At 34.6% G+C, this 27,802-nt stretch overlaps 1 protein-coding gene across 2 annotated transcripts in view; it reads left to right on the top strand.

The window, feature by feature from the left end:
* LOC114332535 (transcriptional coactivator YAP1-A-like) overlaps positions 1-27,802 on the top strand; it is a 453,998-nt gene that overhangs the window by 379,793 nt on the left and 46,403 nt on the right. The window contains exons 2-3 of one of the 2 annotated variants that reach the window (XM_028282350.2): positions 4,169-4,308; positions 16,912-17,043. In XM_028282350.2, the coding sequence (XP_028138151.1) occupies positions 4,169-4,308; positions 16,912-17,043 (272 nt within the window). The remainder of the gene's footprint in view (positions 1-4,168; positions 4,309-16,911; positions 17,044-27,802) is intronic. The other variant, XM_028282351.2, reaches the window with a different exon arrangement.

The raw sequence follows: 27,802 nt of genomic DNA, 5'->3' as shown, positions 1-27,802 counted from the left end.
GGAAATTCATGGACGTTAAATCTAGAGACAATGGAACGACTCAACGCCTTTGAAATGTGGACCTATAGAAGAATTATGAGGATTTCCTGGGTAGATAGCGTTACGAACAATGAAGTACTCAGAATAATAGGTAAAGAGAAGGCAGTTGAACTTACAATTAAAGCAAGAAAGCTACAGTATCTCGGACCTGTGATGCTTAGGCGAGAAGTATGGCATCCTGCGACCCATAATGCAAGAAGAGATAGATGGCAGAAGAAGCATTGGAAGAAGACGAATTTCATGGCTGAAGAACCTAAGAGAATGTTTTGGATACAGCTCTAAACAAAAATTTAGAGCTACTGCCTCAAAAATTAAAATAGCTATGATGATTGCCAACCTCCGTAGCGGAGATGACACCTGAAGAACAAAAGAGTGCTTAAGAGTAGAGTGCGGAAAGGGCTTGAGGAAAAAGATACAATCAATGCCTGGTGAGAAGCCAACATTAAAGTTATGGTACGATTGGGAAGTACTAGGAAAAATATCTGATAAAGAGCCTGCTAGGGACAAAGAAAATTGGTAGTGGAATGATGAAGTGAATGATAATAATATGTTCCAGGTAACAAAGAGGGAAACAAAGCACTATGTGGCTACTGCTAAAGAATTATCGTCTGCTCAGCTATATGAAGAATTGGAAACACCTGAGGGGATTAAAATATTTTCTATAATATGTTGTACGTTTAATATGTATTCCCTAGGGTTCCGTTCCCGTACCAAAGCTGCTTGTTTTTGTGCAATTTGTACCGTACGTACCTTACAATTCATAACAGATGGAAGTATATGAAGTTATGTATCTGTCTTAATTTTTTTATTGACTTTTACTTAAAAAATATGAAAACAATAATAAAACTCCGACAAAAATTACTCTTTTCGTGGAATCGGTTATTATAGGCCAAATAATAAATATTCTTATAAATATTATAATAAATATTCTAATAAATATTCTGTTTGTCACTGTAAACAATCGTTTATTTCTAAACATTACTTACTAACACCTATTTTGGACGAACCATAGCATTTCACACAAGACTTCTGAAATTTCAGTTGTATTGGCAACGTCGCACATATGATTGTCTTACCGTAAACTTTAGTTGGGAACGTTGAACAGAGGTGGCGACTCGCATTTAATGGATTTGAACTCTAGCTTCTCTCGGTCCAAAGTCCACGCAACAAATTTTAAGATGCACCAGTGCCGTGTGAGGTCGCGGGTATATTATCCCATGTAAATTTTTAACTGTTGTATTTTTCATCATTCGATTGATTTGTATACTCGTTCACTTGTTTTTCTTTTCCAACTTTATTTATCTTTACTGCCAATATTTAAGTTGATATTTTAAGATCTTCTTTTACTTATATTTCGAAGTGTATTTCGATTCAGTAATGGATTTTCATCTCTGTTGTTTCCAAAAGGTACTCGTAATATTCCGTAGTTTCTTTCTTCTATCTTAACATCATTAGTCGGTCAAGCTTTTAGTAATGTAACGGCCATGCTTTTACTTCTTCTTCTTTAGGTGCCGTGTCTGTATTCAGACGTTGGCCATCATCATGTTTACGATTTCCTGAAACCTTTATCTATCGGCTGCTGCGCGAAATAATTCTTCTACTGTGGAGCCACACTATTGCTATTGTCTAATATTACGCAGCCATGAAAGTTTCTTTTGACCAATCCATCTCTTTCCCTCCACTTTTCCTTGTATTATAAGGCGAAGCAGATGGTATTTAGGTCCTCGAATTATATGGCCGATGTATTCTGTTTTCTCCTCTTTATGATGCTTATGAGCAGACGTTCTGAATTCATCATTTGAATAACATCTTCGTTGGAAGTGTGCGAAACCCAAAATATCTAGGATTCGTCGATAGCAGCACAATTCGAATGCCTTTAATGTGTTTAGCATTGTAGTTTTTAAAGTCAATGTTTCACAATCATACAATAGGATAGACCACACATAACATTTCAGGACCTTCTTGCGAATATTCATCGACAGGTTTCTGTTACATAAAATTGGTTTCCAGGTCATAAAAGCATTACGTGATATTTAGATCTTGGTTATTATCTCTTTATTAGAGTCACAATTCACATTTAACCAGCTGCCAAGGTATTTGAAATGATTTACCCATTCTATTTCTATCTCCTGTCCATTAAGGGAAAGCAGACCTTAATCTATTGTTATGATCTGCTTTCTCTTACTTTTATATTAATTAGTATTTATTTAATTAACTATTCAATTGTCGCAAATCATACATAAAAAAATTAAGAAAAATCTCAGGGTGCCTTTTTGTCATAAAAAAAATAACTAAATTATCTTAGGTTATACTTATCCTTTCTCATGGCTTCGGTATCTCTTAGTTGATCCTTATCGGGATAAAATAGGAAAAGGAAATAAACAAAAATACCATAAATAAGCACATACAAATACCTTATTATCAAAAGCAATGCTCTGAAATTTTATCAATTAAATCCTGTGGGCATAACTGTCCAAATGAAACTTTTACCATATAAATTAATCTAATTCAAACAAATATTTATCGCTTTGTTCTTGATACCATTAATACAACAAGCTAAACAAACCAATTTAGGTATTAGCAAAAATACTTATACTTCCTATTAAATTTTTGAAATGTTGGAATCTTAATTCATATGCTTTTACGCAAAAAAATTAACTTCTGATTATAAAGAAAATCTATCACATAAGTTATTGACCGAACTTTTTGATTCACACACAATGATGTCTCCTCTTGACCCAAACAGCTCTTCCTTGTTGATTATTTTAGGCTACCAATCAAAGCCTTCTCCGTTCTCAGCATCAATCCAGCAGCATACCAGCAACTATTTCTCCAAAACACGAGCCAGGCCTCTTTTGACCAGTACTCGTTCAATAAACTCCAAAACTCTCTCCTCTCTTTCTCACAATGATAAACTCCTGAGACCCAAGTATCTTTTTTACTTGGTGTCACAAATAATTTTAATAACTATAGTTCTTGTAACTTACTCTCTTGGACTTTACTGAATCAAAGAGGGATTTCTTCTCGATTTGATTTGTCTCTCGTTCCACTTTTCAGCTACTCTTCACTATCAAACAACCACTAGTATTTGCTTCTGAACTACTCACGAAAACTTTTGACTGCTCTTCTCGGATGCAGGTCACATAATAATCTCCTTTTCCAAAACTGTCTGAACATTCAAACTTCTCTCCCCATTCCAAATTGCCAAACCAATCAGAAACATTTCTCTCTCCACATTCCTCTTTTTTCATTCGAAAAAACCCATGCATTCTTTCAACAAATACTTCTACTCATCATAATTACTTTTCGGGAATTCTACAAATATTCTTGGGCTTAAACAAAAGGACTTAAAATTCCAAATTTCTCTACCTTATTTTTCTAAAAACTAATAATTACAATTACCTGTGGATTTTGCCTTTCCCGTAACAAAACAATCCTTTTAAAATTATAGGTTTGCCAACAATGTTATTCTCTCCTTTCTAATTCCTCCCATTATTAAATTTTGGACACGATATTTCAAACAACTAATATTGCTATGTTGTTGTAAATCTGTTTCTCTTATTTCCTACTGTTGTAAGTGCATACACTCCTAATGTTATTTCCTATACAGTGTACGCCTGGTTGCTTCACATTGTAAGTCTATTCTGATTGATACAAATATCCAAAATACCTAGTGGTGGCTTTGGACAGAACGTTAAGATTTAGAAAACATTTAAGTACAATTGCTGAAGAGCTAAAAACCAGAAATAATATCATTCAGAAGCTCTGCGGCACAACACGAGGGATTAGCTCTTGTTTATTCTGTAGCCGAATATTATGCAACCAATATGGATCAACAGTGCTCGGGTTCAAAATATTGATGTCCAGCTAGCTCGGCTTGAAATATTCGAGCCGAGCCGACACGAGCCACGAGCTCATCTTGCAGCTTGAAGTTTAATCCGAGCTTCTATCTCGAGCTCGGACCGAAATTTCGAGCCGAGCTCAACCTTGTCAAAAGGTCGGCTCGGCTCGGCTCGAGTCCGTCCCTAGCTATACGATAAATAAATGATACAACTTGCTTAACCATTATTGATACATGACTTTTTACAATCTTACAACTTACGTTCTTATTAAAAACTTATTTTTTCAGTCACACGACACGCACAACCACTTGGGAGGATCCAAGGAAGTCCCTAGCTGCACAAGCCGCAGCCCAGCAGCACCAGAGCGCCGAACAACTCCTGACCTCTCATCAACTGTCACACCCCCAGTCACCTAATTCTAATACAAGTAAGTGTGTACTGCTGTGTATCTTCCTTTTGGGGCAAAACTTGTCATGTATAGTGTAAGTAACAGATTAGAGGGTGAAACATATACTGGTAAAATTTGTACAGTTTTTGAACCAAAATTAATAATTGGAAAAAATGTACACAAAAGTATTAAAGTAAAATTTTGACATGGAATAAATTATAGCTGCCACTTTTGTAATGAAGACATTCATAATTTCCTCTAAAAGGTTAATTCATTTGAAATTTACTTTTTGAATATCGCATGTTCGAGGGAACATTGCATGTTCCCTCAACAGTGGGAAAAAAGTGTATTTTTTTCTAATTTTGAAAAAACAAAGCATCTCTTGAAAGACCTCTTGAAAACTTCTTCTTTTTGTGTAGACATGCATCTTCACTTTACTACTCTATTTGTTGTCATGCGGCTTATATGATCGTTCTATTCTACTCTTCTCTTTCTTACTCAGTCCTTAATGTATTCCTCTTTGCATCTCCGTTGCATATATGTACTTCTAGCTCTGTCCCATAGTATATTCTTCTTCAGGTGCCGTTTCTGGTGGAGGTTAACGATGACTTCTGTAAATTTGTCTCTATCCTTTGCTTTTCTTATTGGGATGTGGAAGTCTAATCCTGTCCAATCCTTGATGTTACGCAGCCAGGACATTTGTGCAGGACCACGCTTTTATTCTATTTTTCCTTCCATTATTAGTTACATCTGTATGTAGTATCTTGCCATCGATTTTAAAGGTTTTCATGTCTGCTATTTCTAGCATTATATTATTGTTCTCTCTGTGTCGAGTCGTGTTTCTGCTGCGTATATCATTATTGGTCTGATGACTGTTTTGTAAATTCTGCCTTTCATTTCTTTACAGATATTTTTATTTCTCCGTATTGTAATTAAGGCATCTTGCGGCTCTGTTTGCTTTATTCACTTGATCTTCCACTTCTTACCTATATATTTAAACTCGTATCACTTGTGCTAGTATCTGACCGTCCGGTTCCAATTTACATCTTATTAAAATATATTTGTTGTGTAAAATAGAAAGTAGTGGGAAAATACGGTGATACTAAAACAAATGAAAATGGGGAACATTTAATCGAATTCTGCGAACAGCACTCTCTGAAAATTCTAAACGGATTCTACCAACATAAAAACATACTAAGTATACCTGGGTCCAACCAACGAGAAATACCAAGTCATTTATAGATTATGTTATCACCAAACAAGAAACACACATACAAGTTGAAGACGTAAGAGTATTAAGAGGACCGGAGTGTGGAACTGACCACTATATGGCAAGATCAAAATGTTTTCTACAGTATCGACCGCGACTACTACATCAAAATGACAACCTACCAGCTCAATCAAAATCACTCGAGGCCGGAATGGGACGTTTCGATGCCGCCGGTTCATCGCCGGCCGTTTCGATGCCGCCGGTTCATCGCCAGTCCATTTCATCGCCGTCATATCTCGCATTTCCTAGAATTCCTAATTAATACTAAAAATAACTAATAATTGTAACTGTCGAAAATTCGGAAATATATCAGATAGCGATTAATTGACTGGCGATGAATCGGCCGGCATCGGCATCGAACTGGCGGCATCGAAACGGCGGCGATGAAACGTCCTAGACCCCTCGAGGCGGATCTACCTAAATACAATATTGATGCACTGCAAAACGACTCAACATCATTTTTATATAAGCTGCGGCTTAGCCAAAAATTGTCGAACCTGATCTACTCCTCAGCCCAGAATACCTATAACGAGATATTAAATAAAATCAATGAAGCAGCTTATGAGGCGCTCGGCACAATCCAAAGGAACAAAAAGAATACTCCATTGTGGTGGACAGATGACATTGCTAATGCAGTACATAACAAGAAACAAGCGTATCAAAAATGGATGCAAACAAATGACCCAGATGATAGGCCAATGTACGCAAGATCAAACAGAGCAGTAAAAAAATCTTGTAACGAAAGCAAAAAATATTTCCTGGGAAAGTAAATGCGAAGAGCTCAACAAATATATAGGGTCAACAAGATCAAGAGAAGCGTGAAAAACGATAAAAAATCTGAGAACAAACAGAAAAGAAACTAGTAGAATAGATTTAATAGAAGAAAGATCTTGGATCGAACATTACTCGCAACTTTTGACTGAAACAAGACCGCAATTCACGAACATCAGTACAACAACATATGAAGTAGAATACGATGAAGACGATGAAAAAACAGTACAGGAAGTCAAGAATGCAATACGAGCTCTAAAAAATCGAAAGTCATGCGGACCACAAGGAATACCGAATGAATTACTAAAACACGGCCCACAAGTATTACGATAATTACTTGGGTATGTTTTCACCTTATTCTATAAAGGTCATGATTTACCACCTGAGTGGACAAAAGCACATATTAACAACATACACAAAAAAGGAGATAGAAAAAATTGTTCAAACTACAGGGGGCTTAGTGTCATAAACTCACTCTCAAGACTCTATGGAAAAATAATAAAAAATAAAATTGAAAAAGAGATGACAGATGTAGAAGAACAAACTGGCTTTCGTGCAGGCAGATCCTGTATGGACAGCATATTTTCTCTAAAGCAGGTTATTGAGAAAAGATTAGCCCACAACCTTTCCACCCATATAGTTTTTATTGATCTGACAAAGGCATACGATAGTTTACCACTTTCAGTGCTCTGGATAGCAATGGAAAAACAAGGAATAAGCGAAAAAAATATACAAGCAGTATAACAGCTTTACAAAAATATGACGGTAAACATTAAAACTGGAAACAAATTAACTAGAGAAATTCCTATTAGTAAGGGCCTAAAGCAAGGCTGCTGCGTAGCACCTACACTCTTTAAAATATATTTAAATGAGGCACTCTCACTGTGGAGAAAAAAGTGCTGCAATATGGGCATCACAATCGATGACGATAGATTGTACACAATACACTTCGCTGACGACCAAGCCATTCTAGCTGAAGACGAGAGTGATATAGATATATGCTCAGAAAACTGGAAGAGGAGTACACTAAGTGGGGCCTTACAATTAATATACAAAAAACCGAGTACTTAGTTGTAGGAGAAACACCAGAACGCCTACATATTGAAATGGGAACTATAAACCCAACAGAAGGCTTCAAATACTTAGGAGCCCAAATAACTTCAAAAGCAGGGAGTAACGAGGAAATACATTCCAGGATTGGCCAAGCAAGATCAGCCACCAGACCGCTACAGGGACTATTGTGGAGTAATAAAATAACAAAAGAAAATAAAAGAAGAATGTATAAAACAATAATAGAAAGTATTGGGTTGTACGGCGCTGAACTCTGGGATATCAACCAAAGAAAGAAGTCAAAAATTAAGGCGATAAAAATGAACTATTGGAGACGATGTTGCCGACTCACTAGACTTGATAGGGTGAGAAACGAAGATATTAGGAGACAAATGGAAATTGATCTAGATATAATAGACACAATCGAAGCCAAAAGACTTAACTGGTATGGAATGTCTGAAAATAGATGGCCGAAAAAAATAGAAAAATGGACTCCATCCACTAGAATAAAACAGGTAGACCAAGACGATCCTGGAGAGAAGATGTCGAAGATGCAATGACCGCCAGAGACCTAAAAACTGAAGATTGCTTCGACAGAAAACGCTGGAAATTAGGATGCGAGAAGCGGCGACGGCTGTAGAAGACTCGCTTATTATATTATATATATATATATATATATATATATATATATATATATATATATATATATATATATATATATAAAATAGATTTGTTGTTGTCACCATGCATTTTGTCTTTTTTGGGGAAATTAACATGTTAAATTTTCTGGTAGTTATATTTAATTGTTGCACCATACGTTGTAAATCATCTTCACTTTGAGAGATTAGTGTTGCGTCGTTTGCATAGCAGATTATTTTAAGTTGTTTTTCTCTTATTTAATATCCTTTTTTCGTTCTTTACTTTTTTATTATTTCATCCATGATAAGGTTGAACAATAGAGAACTCAGGGATCTCCTGTCTTATCCCATTGTAAGCTTAAATTGGGGTAGTTCGTTCTTCTCCTTCATTTACTTATTCTGTTGTTCTGGTAGATATTTTCCGAATAAATTGATTCCGAATTTTTTCGAAGATAAAACCTATTTTATTGGCTTCAGTGGAAAGTGTTTCCAATTGGTCATCCACATCTTCGAACCTTTGTCCTAATAGGCAGATATCGTCGCGTCGGCGTATTCTAGATCGCTTAGGCATGTTGTTAACGTCTATTTTATCCCTCTTGTGTCGCAATCTAGCTTGGAAAGAACATAGTATACAACTATGTTAAAAAGAAACGGAGAAAGCACGCATCCCTGTCTGGCTCCAGTAAGTACATTAAATTCGTCACTGTTGATCCAGTTGTGTGCCACACTGCATTTCTACTCAGTATCTTCTCTTATTCAAGTGCCATCTCCGCGACGGAGGTCGTCAATCATCATAGCTATTTGGACTTTGGAGACGACTGCTCTGAAAAGTTCATTTGATGTACATCCGTACCATTCTCTCAGGGTGCGCAGCTACGATATATACTGCGTCTCCCTATGCTTCTTTTTCGTTGAATCTTTCCCTGCATAATGAGTTGGAGCAAGTTGTATCTCTCTCCACGTGTAATATGTCTGAGATATTCCAATTTTCTGGTTTTGATTGTATTTAAGACTTCCATTTCTTTATTCATCTTTCTCAGAACCTCTTTTTTTATGACGTGTTCTGTCCATGATATTTTCAGAATTCTTCTATATACCCACAACTTGAATGATTCCAGTTTTTTTCAAGGTCCAAGCTTCCATTCCGTAAAGCAGAGTCGAGAAAACGTTGCACCTATCCAACCTTACTCTTAGATCTAACTTTAGATCTCTTGTGCATCAGTATCTCATGTACTCAGTATAAAATGACTTTATGGTGGAAATGATTTTATGCGGGATGTTTCTTAGCTGTAAAATTTTCCATATATACTCCAGGGAAATAAGGTTTTTTCGGGACACTTGAGCAGCCAGGTTGAAAATGGGTTTTTTGAGTACTATATACCTAATACATTATACATACAAAAATGCCCGTCACAGTTCGGACGAGAATTTTAGTTATTAACAAATAAGGGTCAAAAATGGCAGTTTTTTCGTTTAAATCACTACAGGTAAAAATAGGATTATTAAATATCTTATTTATAGTATTCTTCTTTTAGTAGATGAGCCAATGTTTAAAACGGCAGTTTTTTAATTTTGGTCCGATCATTTGTTGCTTCGAAAATTGCAAAATAAAACTAAAATTTCGAAAATAAAAAATTTGCTATAACTTTCGCGAAAGTGACCCTACGACTTTTATTTTTCACAAAAAGTTGAGTCAAAGAGTCCATATACTGCACAAAAATTATAAGACGATTCGTCAATTAGTTTAAATTTTATTCAATTTGTTTATCCCAAAGAGGAGTTGTAATGTTATTGTTCAGAAAATAATAATTATATAGAAATTCTGTGAAAACCACAGGGAAGAACAATAGTCTTGTTTTCAAATTATTGAAGAAAATCATTAAAAAGTAATTTTTGTCACTACGAAAACATTTTATTAAAGTAGAGTCATTTTTGGCTTGAAAACAATTTGAATAGCTTTGTTAATATTGACTGTAGAGTAAATTTACCTTGGAATTTCAAAAGCTGGTATTTTTCCACAAATTTTCAAAAAAAAAACTTTTCGCCTATGTTAATTACGGTCAAAGTTAGCCACTTTTATTATTTAATTCACAGTTACTTCAATATACATAAAATTCTCCTGTAACAGTGTTAGTTACCATACTACTCCGAAACGGCTTTGCCGATTTTTATGAAATTTTACAAGTGTATCCTATGAAACTGAGAATAGGTTTTAATCTATTTTGCATACCCATAAGTTATAAGGGGGGTGCCCCCCTGACATTTTTTTTATTATTTTGGACAAAATTGTCTATCTTAATTTTATATGATGTAGGATTAAAAAATACATACACCCCTTAATTTACACTTTTCCATCATCAACCCCTATTTGTTAATACCCATCTATATATTTACATCTATAAAATTCTCCTGTCACAGTGTTAGTTGTCATACTCCTCCGAGACCGCTTGACCGATTTTTATGAAATTATATATGTATATTCGGTAGGTCTTAGAATCGGTTGTAATATATTTTTCATACCCCTGAGTGATAAGGGGAACTCCCCGTAACATTTTGAAATGTTAGGTGGGGATTTACGTACATAAAGTACTCTACAAGACTACGAGTACATACAATTTAAAAAAATTATGATCAAAATCCATCACCAAGCTCTGGAGATATTAATCGCAGCATATGTTTGAAGAATCAGTTTCATTTTTTAAGTGCACGGATTTTAATAATTCATTTCCACCGACCACAAATCGATTTCGTTAGAACGTTATTTTTAAAGCTTTATTAACAACTCTGTTGAAGTTTAAAGTTTACTCAAACTTTTACACATAAACTATATACCTTCAACTTCGAAATGGCTTGGGTTGCTTAATTGTTATAAACAAAGTAGCTGTCAATTAAATAAAAAAAGTTGCTAACTTTGACTGTAATTAACCTAGGCAAAAAGTGTTTTTTTTGAAAATTCGTATAAAAATACCAGCTTTTCAAATACCAAAGTAGTTTTAATCTACAGTCAATATTAACAAAGTTATTCAAATTGTTTATGAACTAAAAATGACCCTACTTTAGTAAAATGTTTTCGGAATGATAAAAATGACTTTTTAATTATTTTTTTTAAATACTTTGAAATCATGACTTTTCTTCTTTCATGTGGTTTTCACAGAATTGCTATTACATTACTATTTTCTGAACAATAATATTGCGAAAAAAAAAATGCTCATTGGGATAAACAAATTGAATAAAATTTAAACTAATTGACGAATCGTCTTAAAATTTTTTGTGCATTATATGGACTGTTTGTCTCAACTTTTCGTGCAATATGAAAGTCTTAAGGTCATTTTCACAAAAGTTATAGCAATTTTTTTATTTTCGAAATTTTAGTCTTATTTTGCAATTTCTGAAGCAACAAATGATCGAACCGAAATTCAAAAACTGCCATTTTAAACCTTGGCTCATCTACTACGAGAATAATAGTATAAATAAGATATTTAATTACCCTATTTTTACCCGTAGCGATTTAAACGAAAAAACTGCCATTTTTGACACTTATTTGTTAATAACTAAATTTCTCGTCCGAACTGTGACGGGCATTTTTGTATTGATAATGTATTAGGTATACATTACCCAAAAAAACCGTTTGCAACCTGGCTGCTCAAGTGTCCCGAACATGGTATATTTTTGCCTTATTTCCTTGGAGTAATAGCAGCATGAGATAAGCTGTCAAAGGCACAGGCACATTAGGAAGTTAACATGATTTAATTACTTACTAAAATTAATTAAACATCGCTTAATATACTCATATTGCCGATTTTTTGAAAAGTACAAATTTTATCCGCATATTCGTCTCTCTATGTAGCTTTTAAACGATCTCCTTTGCTATTTGTTGGAAATAACCTATGAATGTTGAAACGTTGATTTCAATTATACTGTACGTTTGTTGATATAATCTATAATAACTGATTTTTTAAAGTTGAAGATTTGAAAAAAATTAAGTGGTATTATAGAACCATGACTCACTAAGATGTTATCCTTATAAAATTGTTAAAATGCATTAGTAGCACATCATGTAGATACTTTTTACACCAACACGGAAAAACACAGCTTGAGTATTTGGGTTAGAAACTCCAATCACGTAGATCACTGAACTTGTTTGTATTTTAACAAAATTGAAAACCGTTATTTATAAAGAAATAAAATAAATACATATGTAATAATAATAAATGAGTAAATAGCAGTTTTGATAAACTTTATGTCATTTTGATGTTGCGTCTGAATCTGATGTCTATTCCCTTTGACATCAAAATGTATTACAGTGAATTTTCTCTCTAAACGGACAGCTCCATTCAATAGGCACCTTATGTATACAGACAGTTTTTTTACTATAACAATACCAAAAACCAACAACCAACAAACTATTTTATCCCAAATGTTCAACAAAAATCTCAAAATGAAAACAAAAGACGTTTTAATTGCAGAAGAAGAGAACAATTGCAAAATAACGGCTGGGGACGATCCCTGCCAAGGAAAGAAGAACCATAGAAAGAAGAACCATAGCCCGTCACATATTCCTACTAGATATACTGGTAGATATAGCTCTCTAAAGGCAATCGATTTCCCAAAATTGACTACAGAAAGGAAAAAGATACTCTTTACTCTGAAATTGCTCATTTGATGGAGAACCTAACGATTAGTAAAAATGAAGTAGAAAAGTTAAGAGAACAGGTTACTCCAGGGTAATAAACTAGAAATAGACCATGTTCGGGACACTCAAAGATTCAGGTTGCTGACTACTTTTTTAGTTATTGTAGACCTATAGGAAGAAGACCTACCTTTTTCCTGCCTAGAGTTCGCGTCCGTTTTTTAATTATTAACAATTTAGTGCAAAAATCGCGATTTTTTCGATTTTTTGCACCCAATTCAAAAACTAAACAGTTGACATAAAACTACAAAATTTAATTTTTTAGAACATTGAAAAACCTTCAAAATGCCGATTTTTGAAAGTTAAAAAGTTAATTTGTTGCTACGCAAACTGCAAAATAAATGAAAATCGTTATTTGTTAATAACTTTTACTAAAACTAATTTAGAACTTTAGTGTTTCACCCAAAGTTGTGTATTGGGGTACTTAACAAACCCTCAAAATTTGAGACCGATCCATTAATTAGTTTTAAGAGTTATTCTATAAGAAAATAATAAAGATAAGAAAATTCTGCTTATGTCAAATGAAAGTAGAATCGTGATACTATCAAAATGTACTAAAAAATGATAAAAAAATTATCTAATATAGTCAAAAATACTAATGCCAAGTTTTTTAAATTTTGTAGTTTATAAACATTTAGAACAGCTTTAAAAATATTGTCCGTAGAAAAAATCATTTTACATATTCGAGAAGTTAGTATTTTACACGAATTTTTAAAAATGTTGTTCAGTTGGTGACTAGTCGTGGTAAGTGAAGGGGGAGCTGGGAGCCGACAAATGCACGAGTTCAAAAACTAAAAAAGGCAACTTAAAACTACTATCATTTTCTATATCTCGGGATCTACTGAATATATTTTGATCTTTCTTTTTTTAATTTGTATGTATTTTTTTTGTACATTACAAATATGTAATTTGTCTATTTGCAATTTGACATTTATTAAATAATAAACAGTCTAATTTGTTTAAACAATTTTTAAAAAAATAATTTTTTCCCAAAAATCCATGTTTTTAATCGGACTATCATTATTAATCATAGAAAAAGTTAAGGTATACTTTAATAAATAAATTATCTTCAATAAATAATTATCTAATAAAAATAATTGCTTTATTAAAGTGAACTTTAACTTTTTGTATGATTATTGTTTAAACAAATTGGACTGACTATTAATTAATAAATATATAAACAAATTGCATATTTTTAATGTACGTAAAAATTACATACAAATTAAAAAAAGAAATATGAAAATCCATTGAGTTGATCCGGAGATACAGAAAATTGTATTAGTTTGAAATTGCTTTTTCGTTATTTTAACTCGGTGGATTCATAGGTTCCCCCTAGTAACCGTTTGAACTACAATTTTAAAAAATCGATACAATGAAGATACAATGTTTATGCAAATTTTTTGACAAACAATACAAATCCCATTATTTAAAATGGCATCAATGAAATTTCTTGATTATTATAAACAAATTAGCTGTGAATTAAAAAAAACACATGGCTAACTTTGTCCCTAATGAACCCAGGCATTTTTTTATTTGAAAATTCGTGTTAAAATACTAGGCTTTTCGAATATATAAAAAGATTGTTCCTACGGACAATATTTGTAAAGTTCGGTACATATTCTAAATGTTTATAAACTACAAAATTTCAAAAATTTGGCATTAGTATTTTTGATTATATTGATTAATTTTTTTATATTTTTTTAATACATTTTGATAATATCAGTCTTCTACTTTCATTTGGCATACTCTGAATTGCCCAATGTTCATTATTTTCTGTATTATGTTATTGCAAAATAAAAGTCTCTGGGATAAACAAATAGAATAACTTTTAAACTAATTAATGGATCGGTCTCAAATTTTGAGGGTTTGTTAAGTACCAAAATAACCAACTTTGGGTGAAACCCTAAAATTCTAAGTTAAATTTAGTAAAAGTTAATAAATATCGATTTTCATTTATTTTGCAATTTGTGAAGCAACAAATTAACTTTTTAACTTTCAAAAATCGGTATTTTGAAGGTTTCTTAATGTTCTAAAAAATTTAATTTTGTAGTTTTATGTCAATTATTTAGCTTTTGAATGGGGTGCAAAAAATAGAAAAAATCGCGATTTTTGCACTAAATTGTTAATAATTAAAAAACGTACGCGAACTCTAGGCAGGAAACATTTAGGTTTTCTTCCTATAGGTCTACAATAACTAAAAAAGTAGTCAGCTACCCGGATCTTTGAGGGTCCTGAGAAAATCCCTATTACTCTGGATTAAGTGTTCATTTTGAAAGAAATGTGACTCAAAATATTGCCAAAACTACACACTCTGATCTGAAATACAAATGCAAGAAATGGTGAAAGGAAGAATGTATTAAATCAACAATTATTATTAGATGCTTTGACAATAAGAAGCTTTGAACACATTACAGGTCCAAAGCGAACGTCAGCTGGAAGAAAAAAGAATGTAACCGAAGAAGTAAGCCTCCAGCTGACTACAGTTAAACAGGAAAAAGATAATGAATCAGACTTCCCTAGAAAACCTTAAAAATAATTAACAGAAAGATAATAACTTAAAAGTCATACGAGAATAGCTTAAAATGGAGTAAGACCTATTGGGCAAGAAATATTTCTGGAAATCTCAATGGAAATTTCTGTATCTCTACAATGGTCTATTATATCGGAAGTGGTAAATTCCCGATGGAGTATGACATACAGATCAAACATACAGTTCAACAATTGGTACTGCCAAAATTATACCTTAACAATGTGTTGCAAGAACTTCATAGCAGCGTTTCTGAAGGACATTTTGGAGTCAAAAGAATCTTACCAGAATTCGAAACAGATTTTACTTGATTAATTGTCGCCGATATGTAGAAGATCGGTGTAAGAAATTCGATTGATGTAACGGTAGAAAAGGTCCTAGGTACCTAAAAGAACAAAAAGTCGTGGTAAAATGACACAATATCTTTCCAGATAGCCCTTTGAATGCTTTCCAGTTGATATTCTCGCTCCACTTCCAATGACAGAGAGAAGAAGCAAGTACTTACTGGCCTCAATGGATTATTTTTCAAAATGGCTTGAAATTGCACCCCTTCCTAATCAAGAAGTTACTACAGTACCAGAAGCATTCGTAACACATGTCGTATCAAGACATGGACTTATTTTAGAGGTTAATTCTGGTCAATGACGAAATTTTTAATTAGATTGCTGAGAATCAGAAGCAGAACGTTCATCCCTGACTTACATCGAAAATTTGAAAGAAAAATTGAAAAGAGGTTAACCGTTTAAGACAGAATTCACTTTATATTACAGAGCGACAAGCGAGAGGTGGCGGCCGACCTTCTTGTATTCTGCATTTGTCGCCTGTGTATTTTCGCTCAAGGTCACGCGCCAGCACTGGCTTTATTAATATACTATTAATATAAATAAACTGAGTGATGAATCATCTCAAATTAGTTTTTTGTAAAAGCAAAAATTTTATCGAAAAGTCCTTTGTAAAAGATAAATTATGTATATATAGTTATGTTATAAATGCATATGTATTTACTTAAAATTCCATGGGATGGTTAAAATTTATAAGGAATTATGCCCTTAGATAAAGTATGACATTCCCATTACGTGGGATGTAAAGTGAGTTGTTTTGTCTCTACGTGACGACAGTTAGATGGCAACTTACATCCCATGTGATAAGAATGTCATACTTCACCTCAGGGCATAATTCCTTATAAATTTTATCCATCCTATGGAATTTCAATATGCATTTTACAACATAACTATATACCTACCATTTAAAGGATTCTCACCCTGGTTTTTCTTTGGTGGCTCAGCTAGCAGGCAAGCTTTATTTTTTGATGACCTGATGATTTTGTCAGAAAGTCTTCAACGTTCTGTGATGTAGCCCTTAAAGGGATTTTAATAAAAAAAATTTATACCTTTTATAAAGGATTTAAAAAAAATTGGGAATTAATAATATACTGCCAGCTACAGGAAAATTCTTTCTTTTCCTTTTGGATTTTCAAAAATAGTTAGTTCTCCTAGTTTCTAAAATGCTTGTATGTTGTGATAAAACATAAGAATAAAGAAATAATTTCTTTAAAAAATCAGTTATTTATCGCTTGAAGCTTATACCCTATCCTTCAAAAGAGCTCTTGCAAGTATTTGTTTTAGGCAGTAGTTTCATTCTATTATTCTACTTGTTGAAAAACAGAATGATGCTAATTGGAATTGTTTTTCCACAGCTGCCAAAGTTAATACAGATGTAGATTTAGGGCCGTTACCTGAAGGATGGGAGCAGGCACAAACTCCCGAAGGGGAAATCTATTTCATTAACCACCAAACACGTACAACTTCGTGGTTCGATCCTAGAATTCGTAAGTTCTTATCATTTTCTCCACAGGTAATGAGTCAAACTGACATTTTGCTACTTGACGTTCATGACATCTCGTAACGCCACAGTCCGTAACGCCGTCAATTCGTAACGGCAACATTCTGTAACATCAACAGTTCGTAACTATACTATTCGTAACGCCAACATTTAATTTTTTTACCAAATTTAGCATTGCTGAATGTATACAATGATTGTACTCTCCTACACTAAAAGTAGTGGTGCTTTTTTTAAGGCCACTTCTTTTTAAATATATTTCACACATATTTTTGCATACAGTGCTAGTTGAAAGTCCCTTCCCCCTCGTATCTTTTGAAAGGGTATACTTATACTAGTCAAATTTTGAGGGAGGAAATAAACGGACATCGACTTCTTAAATAGTCATAATAGGTGACGTAATAGCGACAGATAACGTAACAGAGCCACTTTGACCAATCATTTTAAATGGGACCTTATGGCAAGTGATACATTATTTGAAAATACCTATTCAGTTATACTAATTTTGTTTGGCAACGTAGAATGTAATAAAGACTTCTGTTGTATGTAGGTATATAAGAATTTATTAAAAATTCTTTAAAATCTAGCCACAAGGTAGTGGAAAATTACAAAACACAAAACGTTTTCGGTCTAAACTGACCATCATCAGTGTGAACGTCCAGTTTACTAGTATTTGGAACTAGCCTCTTCATTAGGTGTAAAATCCTCTAAATTAGATTGTTATTGTATTTAACATTATAAAGTAAGCGACAAGTCTGTATTAAGATTATCGAGAACCATTTGGATGTATTTCATCCTTGCTCGAAAGATGCACGTAGTTCTCAGGTGAAAGGAACGACCAAATTTTGTTTGAGTTTAAGTTGATTTTGATGAATAAATAAATTCTTCTTCTTCTTCTTGACTGGCTTTACAACTCGGGGTGAGTCTTCGCCGCATCCACTATGACCCTCCATCGTCTGCGATTTTGCGCTTCGATTTGCCATTGTTGTACTCCAATCCTAGATAGATCGGTTTCAACATCATCCTTCAATCTTTTTCTGGGACGGCCCACTGATCTTCTACCGTCTGGTCTCTCGAAGAACACTGTCTTTAGCACTCTGTCTTCCTCTGATCTTACTACATGACCTGCCCATCTTATCCGATTAGCTTTTATATGTCTGACGATGTTTTCAGTACCATATAGAGTCACCAATTCAGCATTGCGGCGCCTTCTCCACTCTCTTGTCAATTCATCTCTTTGAGGACCAAATATCATTCTGAGGACTTTCCTTTCAAATATCAGCAATTTATTTATTTCTCGCTGATGTAGAGTCCATGTTTCACTCCCATATGTAACAACTGGGCGAATAATTGACATGTACAGTCTTAATTTAGATTGTCTTTTCAGCAGCTTAGATCTTAATAATGATGATAGGGAGTATAATGCTCTATTTCCCGCAGCTATTCTTGCTGAGACCTCTTTTTCTATGTGATTGTCCTCTGTGATTACTGCTCCCAGATATTTAAACTCTTTTACTACTTCAAAGTTGTGGTCATTAATAGTTACGTTCTGCCTAACTCTTGGTCTTGGATTTTTGGTCACCAGCATATATTTCGTCTTCTCTTCATTTATTCGAAGGCCCAGGTTACCTGTTTCCTCCTCGAGCTGTGAAAACACCTCTCTTACGTCTCTTGTAGAATGAGCGACTGCATCTAGATCATCGGCAAAGGCCAACAATAGTTTTGATCCTCGATTTGCGAATCCCCCTGTTAGTTCAGACGATATTTTACTTATTGCGTATTCTAAAGCCAAATTGAATAGCAATGGTGATAAAGGGTCTCCTTGTCTAAGCCCTGATGTTATACTAAATGGCATCGATGTTCTGTTTCCTATCTTTACCTGTGCATATGAGTCTGCCACGCACATTTGAGTGAGCTGCACTAATTTTCTTGGTATTCCCATTTCTAGCATTGCTAGCCATAGTCTGCTTCTTTTTATCGAGTCATATGCTTGCTGGAAATCTACGAAGATTTGGTGTACATCTCGGTTGAATTCCCAGTTTTTTTCTAATATTTGTCGGATGGTAAATATTTGATCTATTGTTGACCTTCCACTTCGAAAGCCGCATTGGTAGTCGCCTAGAATATCTTCCGAATACGGAGTGAGTCTCTTTAGTAAGATAATTGATAGACTCTTATACGCTGTACTAATAAGCGATATGCCTCTGTAGTTTCGGAATTGCTCTTTATTTCTCTTCTTATGTATGGGTATTGAATAATGAATAAATAAATGAATGAATAAAAATTCAAACGTCCGCCTATGGTTACTTGCCAAAAAATGTGACGTTGACGTAAAAACCACAAAAACTAAAGAATTAAAAACGTCAACTCTTCTGACAAGCAATCATAGGCGGACGTTTGAATTTTTATTAATTAAATGCGAAACTACAATTTTATATTTATTTAATTTATTCATCAAAATTGACTAAAGAATTAAAAACGTCAACTCTTCTGACAAGCAATCATAGGCGGACGTTTGAATTTTTATTAATATGCGAAACTACAATTTTATATTTATTTAGTTTATTCATCAAAATCAACTTAAACCCAAATAAAATTAGTATGATTGAATAGGTATTTTCAATACCTTTCAAACTAGATATCATTTGCCATAAGATCCCATTTACAATTATCGGTCAAAGTGGCTCTGTAACGTCATCTGTCACTGTTACGTCACCTGTTATGACTATTTGAGAAGCCTACGCCTACGACCGTTTATTTGCTCCCTCCAAATTTCAATATTATAACTGTAGCCGTTCAAAGGATATGAGGGTGGAGGGAACTTTTGACTAGTACTGTATATCTTTGTAAAAATGGGACAACTATTTTTTTTTAATTCTTTATTCTGAATTATCACTGCACATTCAGAGGAGCTTCTTGGAGAATATCAAAGTGGTTTTAGGCCTGGTCGATCAACAACAGACCAGATCTTTGTGCTAAGGCAAATACTGGAAAAAAACCAATGAATTCAATATCGACACATATCATCTTTTCGTAGATTTTAAATCGGCCTATGATAGTGTCCTAAGAAATAAATTGTATGAAGCCATGGATGAATTCCACATCCCTGATAAATTGATAAGATTGGTTAAGGCTACAATGCGTAAAGTCGTTTGCAAAGTCGAAATACAGGGCGAACAATCACAGGCGTTTGAAACGAATGTTGGGCTGCGACAGGGAGATGCGCTGGCGTGTCTCCTCTTCAACATAGCTCTGGAAAAGACGGTCAGAGATGCCCGAATAGACAACAAAGGAAATAGTTTTAATAAATCATCCCAAATTTTGGCATATGCCGATGACGTGGACCTAATTGCCCGCACAACACGCAAACTAGAAGAAATGTATACCACCCTCTCAAATGCCTAAAAAATATGGGCCTGAAAGTAAACGAGGAGACAACTAAGATGATGGCATCAACACCCAACAATAGAGCCAGAAACATCGGTCACCAATTCTCTGTTGATAACTCTACCTTTGAAGTGGTGGACAAATCACATACTTAGGCTCCCTGATCACCAAGGATAACGTCATGACGGAAGAAATCAAGCGAAGGATAATCCAAGCGAACAAATGCTATTTTGGACTGAGTAGACATATGAGAAGCAGAAACTTAAGCCAAAAAACAAAAATAATCATATACAAAACCCTTATACAACCAGTGCTGACATATGGATCGGAGACATGGACCATCTCCAAGGCAGATGAAAACCTTCTGCTTATATTTGAACGAAGGATCCTGAGAGGCATATTCGGTGGCATCTGTGAAAATGGTATTTGGAGGAAGAGGTACAACTACGAGGTATACCACAGATATAAACATATATTTGGTGGTAAAGACGTAGTATCTCTTATAAGAATAGGAAGACTAAAGTCGACTTTACATTACATGATTTATCATGTGATTTGTCATATGATTTGGTCATGGAGTGAAATTTACGTGTTTACACTGTGTGATTTGTCATATGATTTTGCATTGTTAATACGGCTCGTTTTGTCATAAGCATTGTCATGTGGCTCGTCATGCGAAAAATCATATGACAAATCACATGATAAATTATGTAGTGTAAAGTCGACTTAAGATGGGCAGGGCATCTAGCAAGATCACAGCATAACAACCCTCCTAGAAGAATCCTTATGTCACAACCTGTGGAAAGTAGAAATAGGGGTAGGCCAAAACTTAGATGGAAGGATGGTGTAGATGAGGATGGGAGAAAAATAGGCGCAGCAAACTGGCAACGGTTGGCAATGGATAGGACTGACTGGCGTAATAGACTTGGGAAGGTCGAGGCTCTTTCATAGGGCTGTAGCACCATTGATGATGATGATGATTCTGAATTATCACTATTTCATATCTGAATCATATTTATTTTAAGAAAAGTGTTTTATGCAGTGTGAAAAGTCTTATGCTTGTTCATTAATTTGATAAACGTAATTTCAATTGCAACTGTAATAAAAGTTGGTTTCCACTTTCCACGGTAACAAAAATAAACAGAATAATTCAATTTTGACGTTACGAGCGTGTATAGTTACGAAAATGTATAGTTACGAACTGTCGTCGTTACGAATTGTCCGTTACCATTTTTGGGTTTACGAACTGTCGCGTTTCGAGATGTCTTGTCACGACGTGCGACACATGGAGTCAAAATACGAGAGGTTTTGTGTAGCCACGGGGAAGATAGTAAATATGTTTTTATGGCAACAACTTTTAAAGTCTATGTTTTGACTTCACTTATTTTTCGTTAAATATCGTACAGGTTGTGTCAGATTAACTCATCTCTGTTAACTGTATCCTTACTCTAGCTTTACCAAACTTTTCAGCAAGATTTTATATACACTCAGGTGCAAAAAAATCGATCCACTGAAAATTTGGTCATTTTTGATGTCTCGAATTTCGTAAACCTGTTGTCCGTTTTAAGTGATTTTTTTACCATGTTACCATTCGTTAACAATATCGCTGTAATAATATTGTTGCTAGACAGGTTAACAGTCATTGTATACCGGGTGTACGAATCAAACTGTGTTTTTTTCTCAAAGTTCATATCACCCTGTGGACTATTCTAGTATTTAAATATACTGAAATTAAATCCCAACTATAGCCTCAGGTTTTCTTAACATTCTGTTTTTAGATTCATTCGCTTATGTTGGATAATAAAAAATTTAGGTACTTTAACAATTGCCCATGTTCGTCATCAGTACAGGGTGTTTCTAAATAAGTGCGACAAACTTTAAGGGGTAATTTTACATGAGAAAATTTTGACAGTTTGCTTTATAATCATAAGCTAATGAATCTAAAAACAGAATGTTAAGAAAACCTGAGGCTATAATTGGGTTTTAATTTCAGTATTTTATAAATGCTGTGGTTTCACCACAGGGTGTGGCGAACTTGGAGAAAAAACACAGTTTGATTAGTACACCCGGTATACAATGACAATTTACCTGTCTAACAACAGGTTATATTTTACAGCGATATTGTTAATGAATAAGGCTATAACATGGTAAAAAAATCACTTAAATCGGACAAGAGGTTTAGGAAATTCGAGATATCAAAAATGAATAAATTTTCAGTGGATCGATTTTGCACCCGAGTGTATTATAGACACAAAAAAATTTAGAACATCTGATAAAAATGGGTTATTTTTAATAAGTTAAAAAATATGGAAAACAAGTATCGAAAACAATACTTTTGAAGGTATCCATGAAAATCATGACTGGAGTGAGGCACGGCTGAATTTTGTCACTTCTAATCTTAAATCACTAATCTGAAAGAATATTTAGCGAAGCTTAGTAAAAAACTGAAAAAGGCATACTACTAAACGGGACGAACAAAATACGTATTACAATCAATAATATGGCCTCATAATATACGTAACGAAGACAAAGCTTATGATAATTAGCAAGAAAAAGATATCAGGAGGTCAACCAAACCCCATTACAACTACCTCAGCTCCATAATAAATGAAGTATGGCCCAACAACCAGGAGATAAGAGTCCGTATCGGAAAAGCTAGATCCACCTTCCACCGAATGGGGGCCTTCTTCAAAAAGCACAATCTCTCTCTTAGTATAGAAGTATGCATGCTGCGATGATAAGTCTTCTCTGTATTTTTTATGATGTTGAATCATGGACCTTGTACGAATATATGTGCAGAATATTGCAAGCACTTAAGATGTGGCTCTTCTTCTTCTTCTTAACTCAGGCGAGACTCGTTAGTCTCTGGCACTTGGTCATAAGACCTTTGTACCAAACCCAGTTCTTCTCCTTAAACTTTAATAAGTCCTGTGACCTCAACGAAGGCCAACAGTTCTTTTATTGGTAGTTTTATGATCTCTTCTAGTTCAAACCTCATTTGACCAGTGAAGTCCTGCCTTACATCACCTAGCACACTGCAATGGCATAATATGTGTATGGCAGTTTCTTCTTCCATTTCGCACTTTCTGCACCATGGTTCATTCACCTTACCTAGTTTGTATAGGTGATTTCTTAAACGGCAATGTCCAGTCACCATTTCAGTGATCGTTTTGATCTCTCGTTTATTGAGGTTCATCAAACTGTTCGAGAGTTTTTTATCAATATTCTTGATTATTTTTTTAGTCTGGATTTGCCCTTGAGTGGTTCTCCATTTATTTTGATGATTCTTTATCAGCCATTTCTGAACCTCGTTTTTCGTAGAATATTTAGTGATGCCACAGAAAGGTTCTGAGCCTTCAAAAGTTTCTCTCGAGCCTTGTTTCGCTAACATATCTGCTCGTTCGTTCCCATGCACCCCTTCATGATCCGGCACCCATATTAAAGACACTTTATTGTCTTTTGCCAGGCTATTGAGGAGATCTTTGCAGTTTCTCACCAGTTTTGATTTGGTGAGAGGGTTCTTTACAGCCAGAATAGCCGATTGGCTATCTGTGTAAATGTTGATTCTCTTAGCATTAGGGCCTTCATTAATGATTTCATCAATGCAGGCCACCAAAGCTAAAACTTCAGACTGGAACACCGTTGTATGTTGACCTAGGCTGTAAGATTTATTATAGTTACATGTTTGCCCAAAGACTCCTGATCAAGTACCATGGACAGTTTTAGATCCATCAGTGAACCATATTAAGTCCCCATTAATATTTGGGACTTTTTGTTCTCTAGATGGTATAATTGGGTTAATCTTCTCAGTGAAGATTAGTTCTGGTGTCATCATATCTGAGTTCATCATAAAGATGGATTCCTCAAGTATAGTCCCAGTAATGTTTGTGTGGCTATTCAATACATAATTTGGCCTCCAAGTATTGTTTGCTTTGAGTCTCAGGATGGTCATAAAGCCTACCGCCGAAATATATAATTCCAGCGGAGGGAGACCTGTGATAGCCTCTAATGAAGCCGTTCCTGTACTATTCAAGGCTCCTGTTATATTTAGAAGCGCTTGTCTTTGTAGGGTGGTGAGAGTGGTCACACAAGATTGCAAAGCCGTCTTTCTCCACCAGAGTACTGACCCATAAGTGACTGTCGTTCGTATCACTGATGTGTACAACCAACATATCACCTTTGGTTTCAATCCCCAGGTTTTACCTACAACTCGTCTGCAGTTCTAGAAGAGTCGCTTAGCCCTATTGGTTATATTGGTAATATGAGTATTCCAATTGAGTTTCGAATCCAGGTTTACCCCTAGATACTTAACCTCATTGGTTCTTTCCAGTACCTCTCCAAACAATTTCAGCTCACTCGGTCCAGTAAGCTTCCTCTTATTTGTAAAGGCTGTCAGTTTAGTTTTAGAAGGGTTCACGGAGAGGTTCTCTTTCAGACACCAGTTCTCTATGTAAGATGTGGCTCTATCGAATACTTAAGATCCTGTGAACTAATGAGATACAGATGAGGAGGTCTCCAGAAGAATGAAGAAGATCCGAGAGGTACTGGTAACCATCAGATATGCCATCAGAAGAAGAACATCTTGGTTAAAGCACCTCAGAACCTGGTTCAACACAACATCTCTGCAATATTCATCACGGATAGGCACATCCAAAAGAATACCAAGAATTGCTGAGCTGCAAATTTCTGGAAGGAGTAGAAGCACCAAAACAAACCTGGAGAGAGACGATAAAATGTATTAATATTGATATGACCGAAGAAATATGATGAGTGTAATTCGATAGACATCGTGTCTAGGTAAAAAGATATCAGAAAATGGAAGGAAAGACATAGAACTATACCAGGAATAAAAATATTTTGTTACGGAAGCCAATTGCAAAAAAAGATATGTGAAATATCAAAGTACTTCACTAAACAACCCATATATCTACATAATGCAAGTCAAAAACTGAACAGAAAATATCTATATAAATTTCGGAAGTTTTGTGAAGCTAATCCTATATTCTTATATCATTTTTTTTCTTAAATCATTGTAGATATTAGTATTGGGATATATGGTTTTCTCTACATTTTGCTCTCACAAGTATACTAGTTATTTAAATTTTTTCCCTAAATATTTGAATTCGGTTTTTTTTAAAGAGCTGATCAATTTCTGAACAGAAAATGTAGACTTTTTCAAGATACAATATGTACATAAGTATGGTATGTCCAGGAAGTATGTGAACATTGTTTGAATACAGTAATTAGTATTTACTTTTTTCTTACTTTACTTGCTAAACTATTTAACCTTAACCAGAGTTGTCGACACTGCAATGTACTCATTGTAGACCTCCATCCACGGCTGGGTTGAAACTCAGGTTTGACTTCACTGCACCCTCACTATTTTATTTTGGTTAGCAAAACCAGCTAATAGTACCTTCAGATTTCTAATTGTGGCATCTATAATGGAGTCTCGAAAATCTTTAACAGCTTTTATAATTTTCCATTGCGTTTTTACCTCTTAACTTCTTTTATGATATTAAAGAATTCTTCTTCAGTACATATCATTATCAACCCAAAATACTTACGGCTCCAAAGTATCTCTTTAAGTCGACATATTATAACCATGAGAGGAATTGTGCAGATGAAACAAACAGATCAGGCTTCAGAGTTATACGTTATCGCCTACGTCGAGTGTAGGAATATGCAGTAATGGTGGAAATGTAAACATTTACATTCCACTAGGAGAGTATTCCTCTGTTATTTTAGGCAGTGATTTTTGCATTCTTGCATTACGCAATAGAAATTAACATGAGAGCTTTATATGCACATATTTGTCAATCTGCCATGGAGACTCTTAGAAGCCCTAAGGTGGACTCTATGCTAGTGTAGGAACGCTGAGAAGAACTCAACAGACTCGTCCAGGTCATCAGAGAAAGGACAGTAATGACAGAGCTGATGAACGGACCAGAGGAGGATCAGCTATAAAAGATTCGGCAGGAATGTCAAAAGAAAGCATCCACGACCGGGATGAATCCAAAAAGCTTGAATTCAAACAGAACATAACGCTCACTGGGAAAATAACCCAGTCAAGTACATGGCAAGATGTATATTAGACAGATATGTGCTATAGAACATGAGACACTCATGAGTCACGGGACACCTGTACATAGAGGGACTTTTTCATGGAGACTTAAGCTGCAGACTCTTGTTCTTGTCGTAGCACTACAATCCACAATGGGTCTAGGCTGATTACTCAACTTGCTTCCATCGTACACATACTTTCTAGATATACTGTACAAATAAATATAACTTAAAACTTCGTGATTAAGACTGTTACATTATGTATCACAGATGTGCAAATGGCATCATACAATCACCCTCCTCAACACAAATCTAGGGCGGTAAGCTCCAATAATCGCCGTACGTCGCATATATCTGTGGTTCCAAGGAAAAGGGGCATGAGTCACATTTCTTCTTGAAATCGTCAAAAGGGTTTAACGAAAATTATTTTAAATGTTCTATTTGGTAAAAGGCCACATGTCTGAAAAATGTAATGCATTTATTCATTAGGGTCATTCAAAAATTAGGCATGAGTCAATATTTTATCTACACCAATAAAGAACAGGGACTCGACTTAAATTACGCCTATTAAATGGCACGCAGCGCAGGGTTTTAGTTTTGGAATAAGGCATCTTGTCGACTTAGTTCTGTAATGCGCTACGGAACGGCTCAGAACGCACAGGCGCTTCTTACGGTTAACGTTGTTTAAAGTGTTTTTATGGGTTTATTTTATACCTTTGTGTAAATAATACAGCTATTTAAGTGAAAATTTAAGTGAAAATGTCTCAGTCTAATAGAAGCAGACAGATATTACGTTTTGTTGTTGGAAAATGCATCACAATAAGCAGATTAATACAACATAACTTTTACCATATTTGGCCCTAGGCAATAACGTAGTCTTTCGTTCTGCGTTTAAATGTTTCAAAAATACTTATTAGTTTTCTCAGGATGCAAAAAATGAATATATTTAAAACACATTGAAAATTTTGACAGGCGACTTTTTACGCCTTTATTCCCCTTAAATGAAATAATAAAAGTTGTATTATGCTTTGTATAGAAAATTAAGGACTCTAATGTGGACCAGCGTACCTAATTATTAGCTATACTGTTAAAGTGTTTAGTTTACTTCTTTTCAGGCACTTCTTCAAGCAGTAACTTTCTTGTAGGAGAACAAATACCAACTGTTAATAAATCTAAAAGTATTGAAGATGGTAACTGGGTGTACATACATATTTTAACTATTTTAAATGTTCCTTCTTTGCCACACTTCATCTACACATAGTATCTACATTACACTTTTTATAGATGCTTAAGTATGT

The sequence above is a fragment of the Diabrotica virgifera genome, chromosome 10 (assembly GCF_917563875.1).
Source record: "Diabrotica virgifera virgifera chromosome 10, PGI_DIABVI_V3a".
In the NCBI taxonomy this organism is placed as follows: Eukaryota; Metazoa; Arthropoda; class Insecta; order Coleoptera; family Chrysomelidae; genus Diabrotica; species Diabrotica virgifera.
This window is presented reverse-complemented; position numbering and strand designations above follow the sequence as displayed.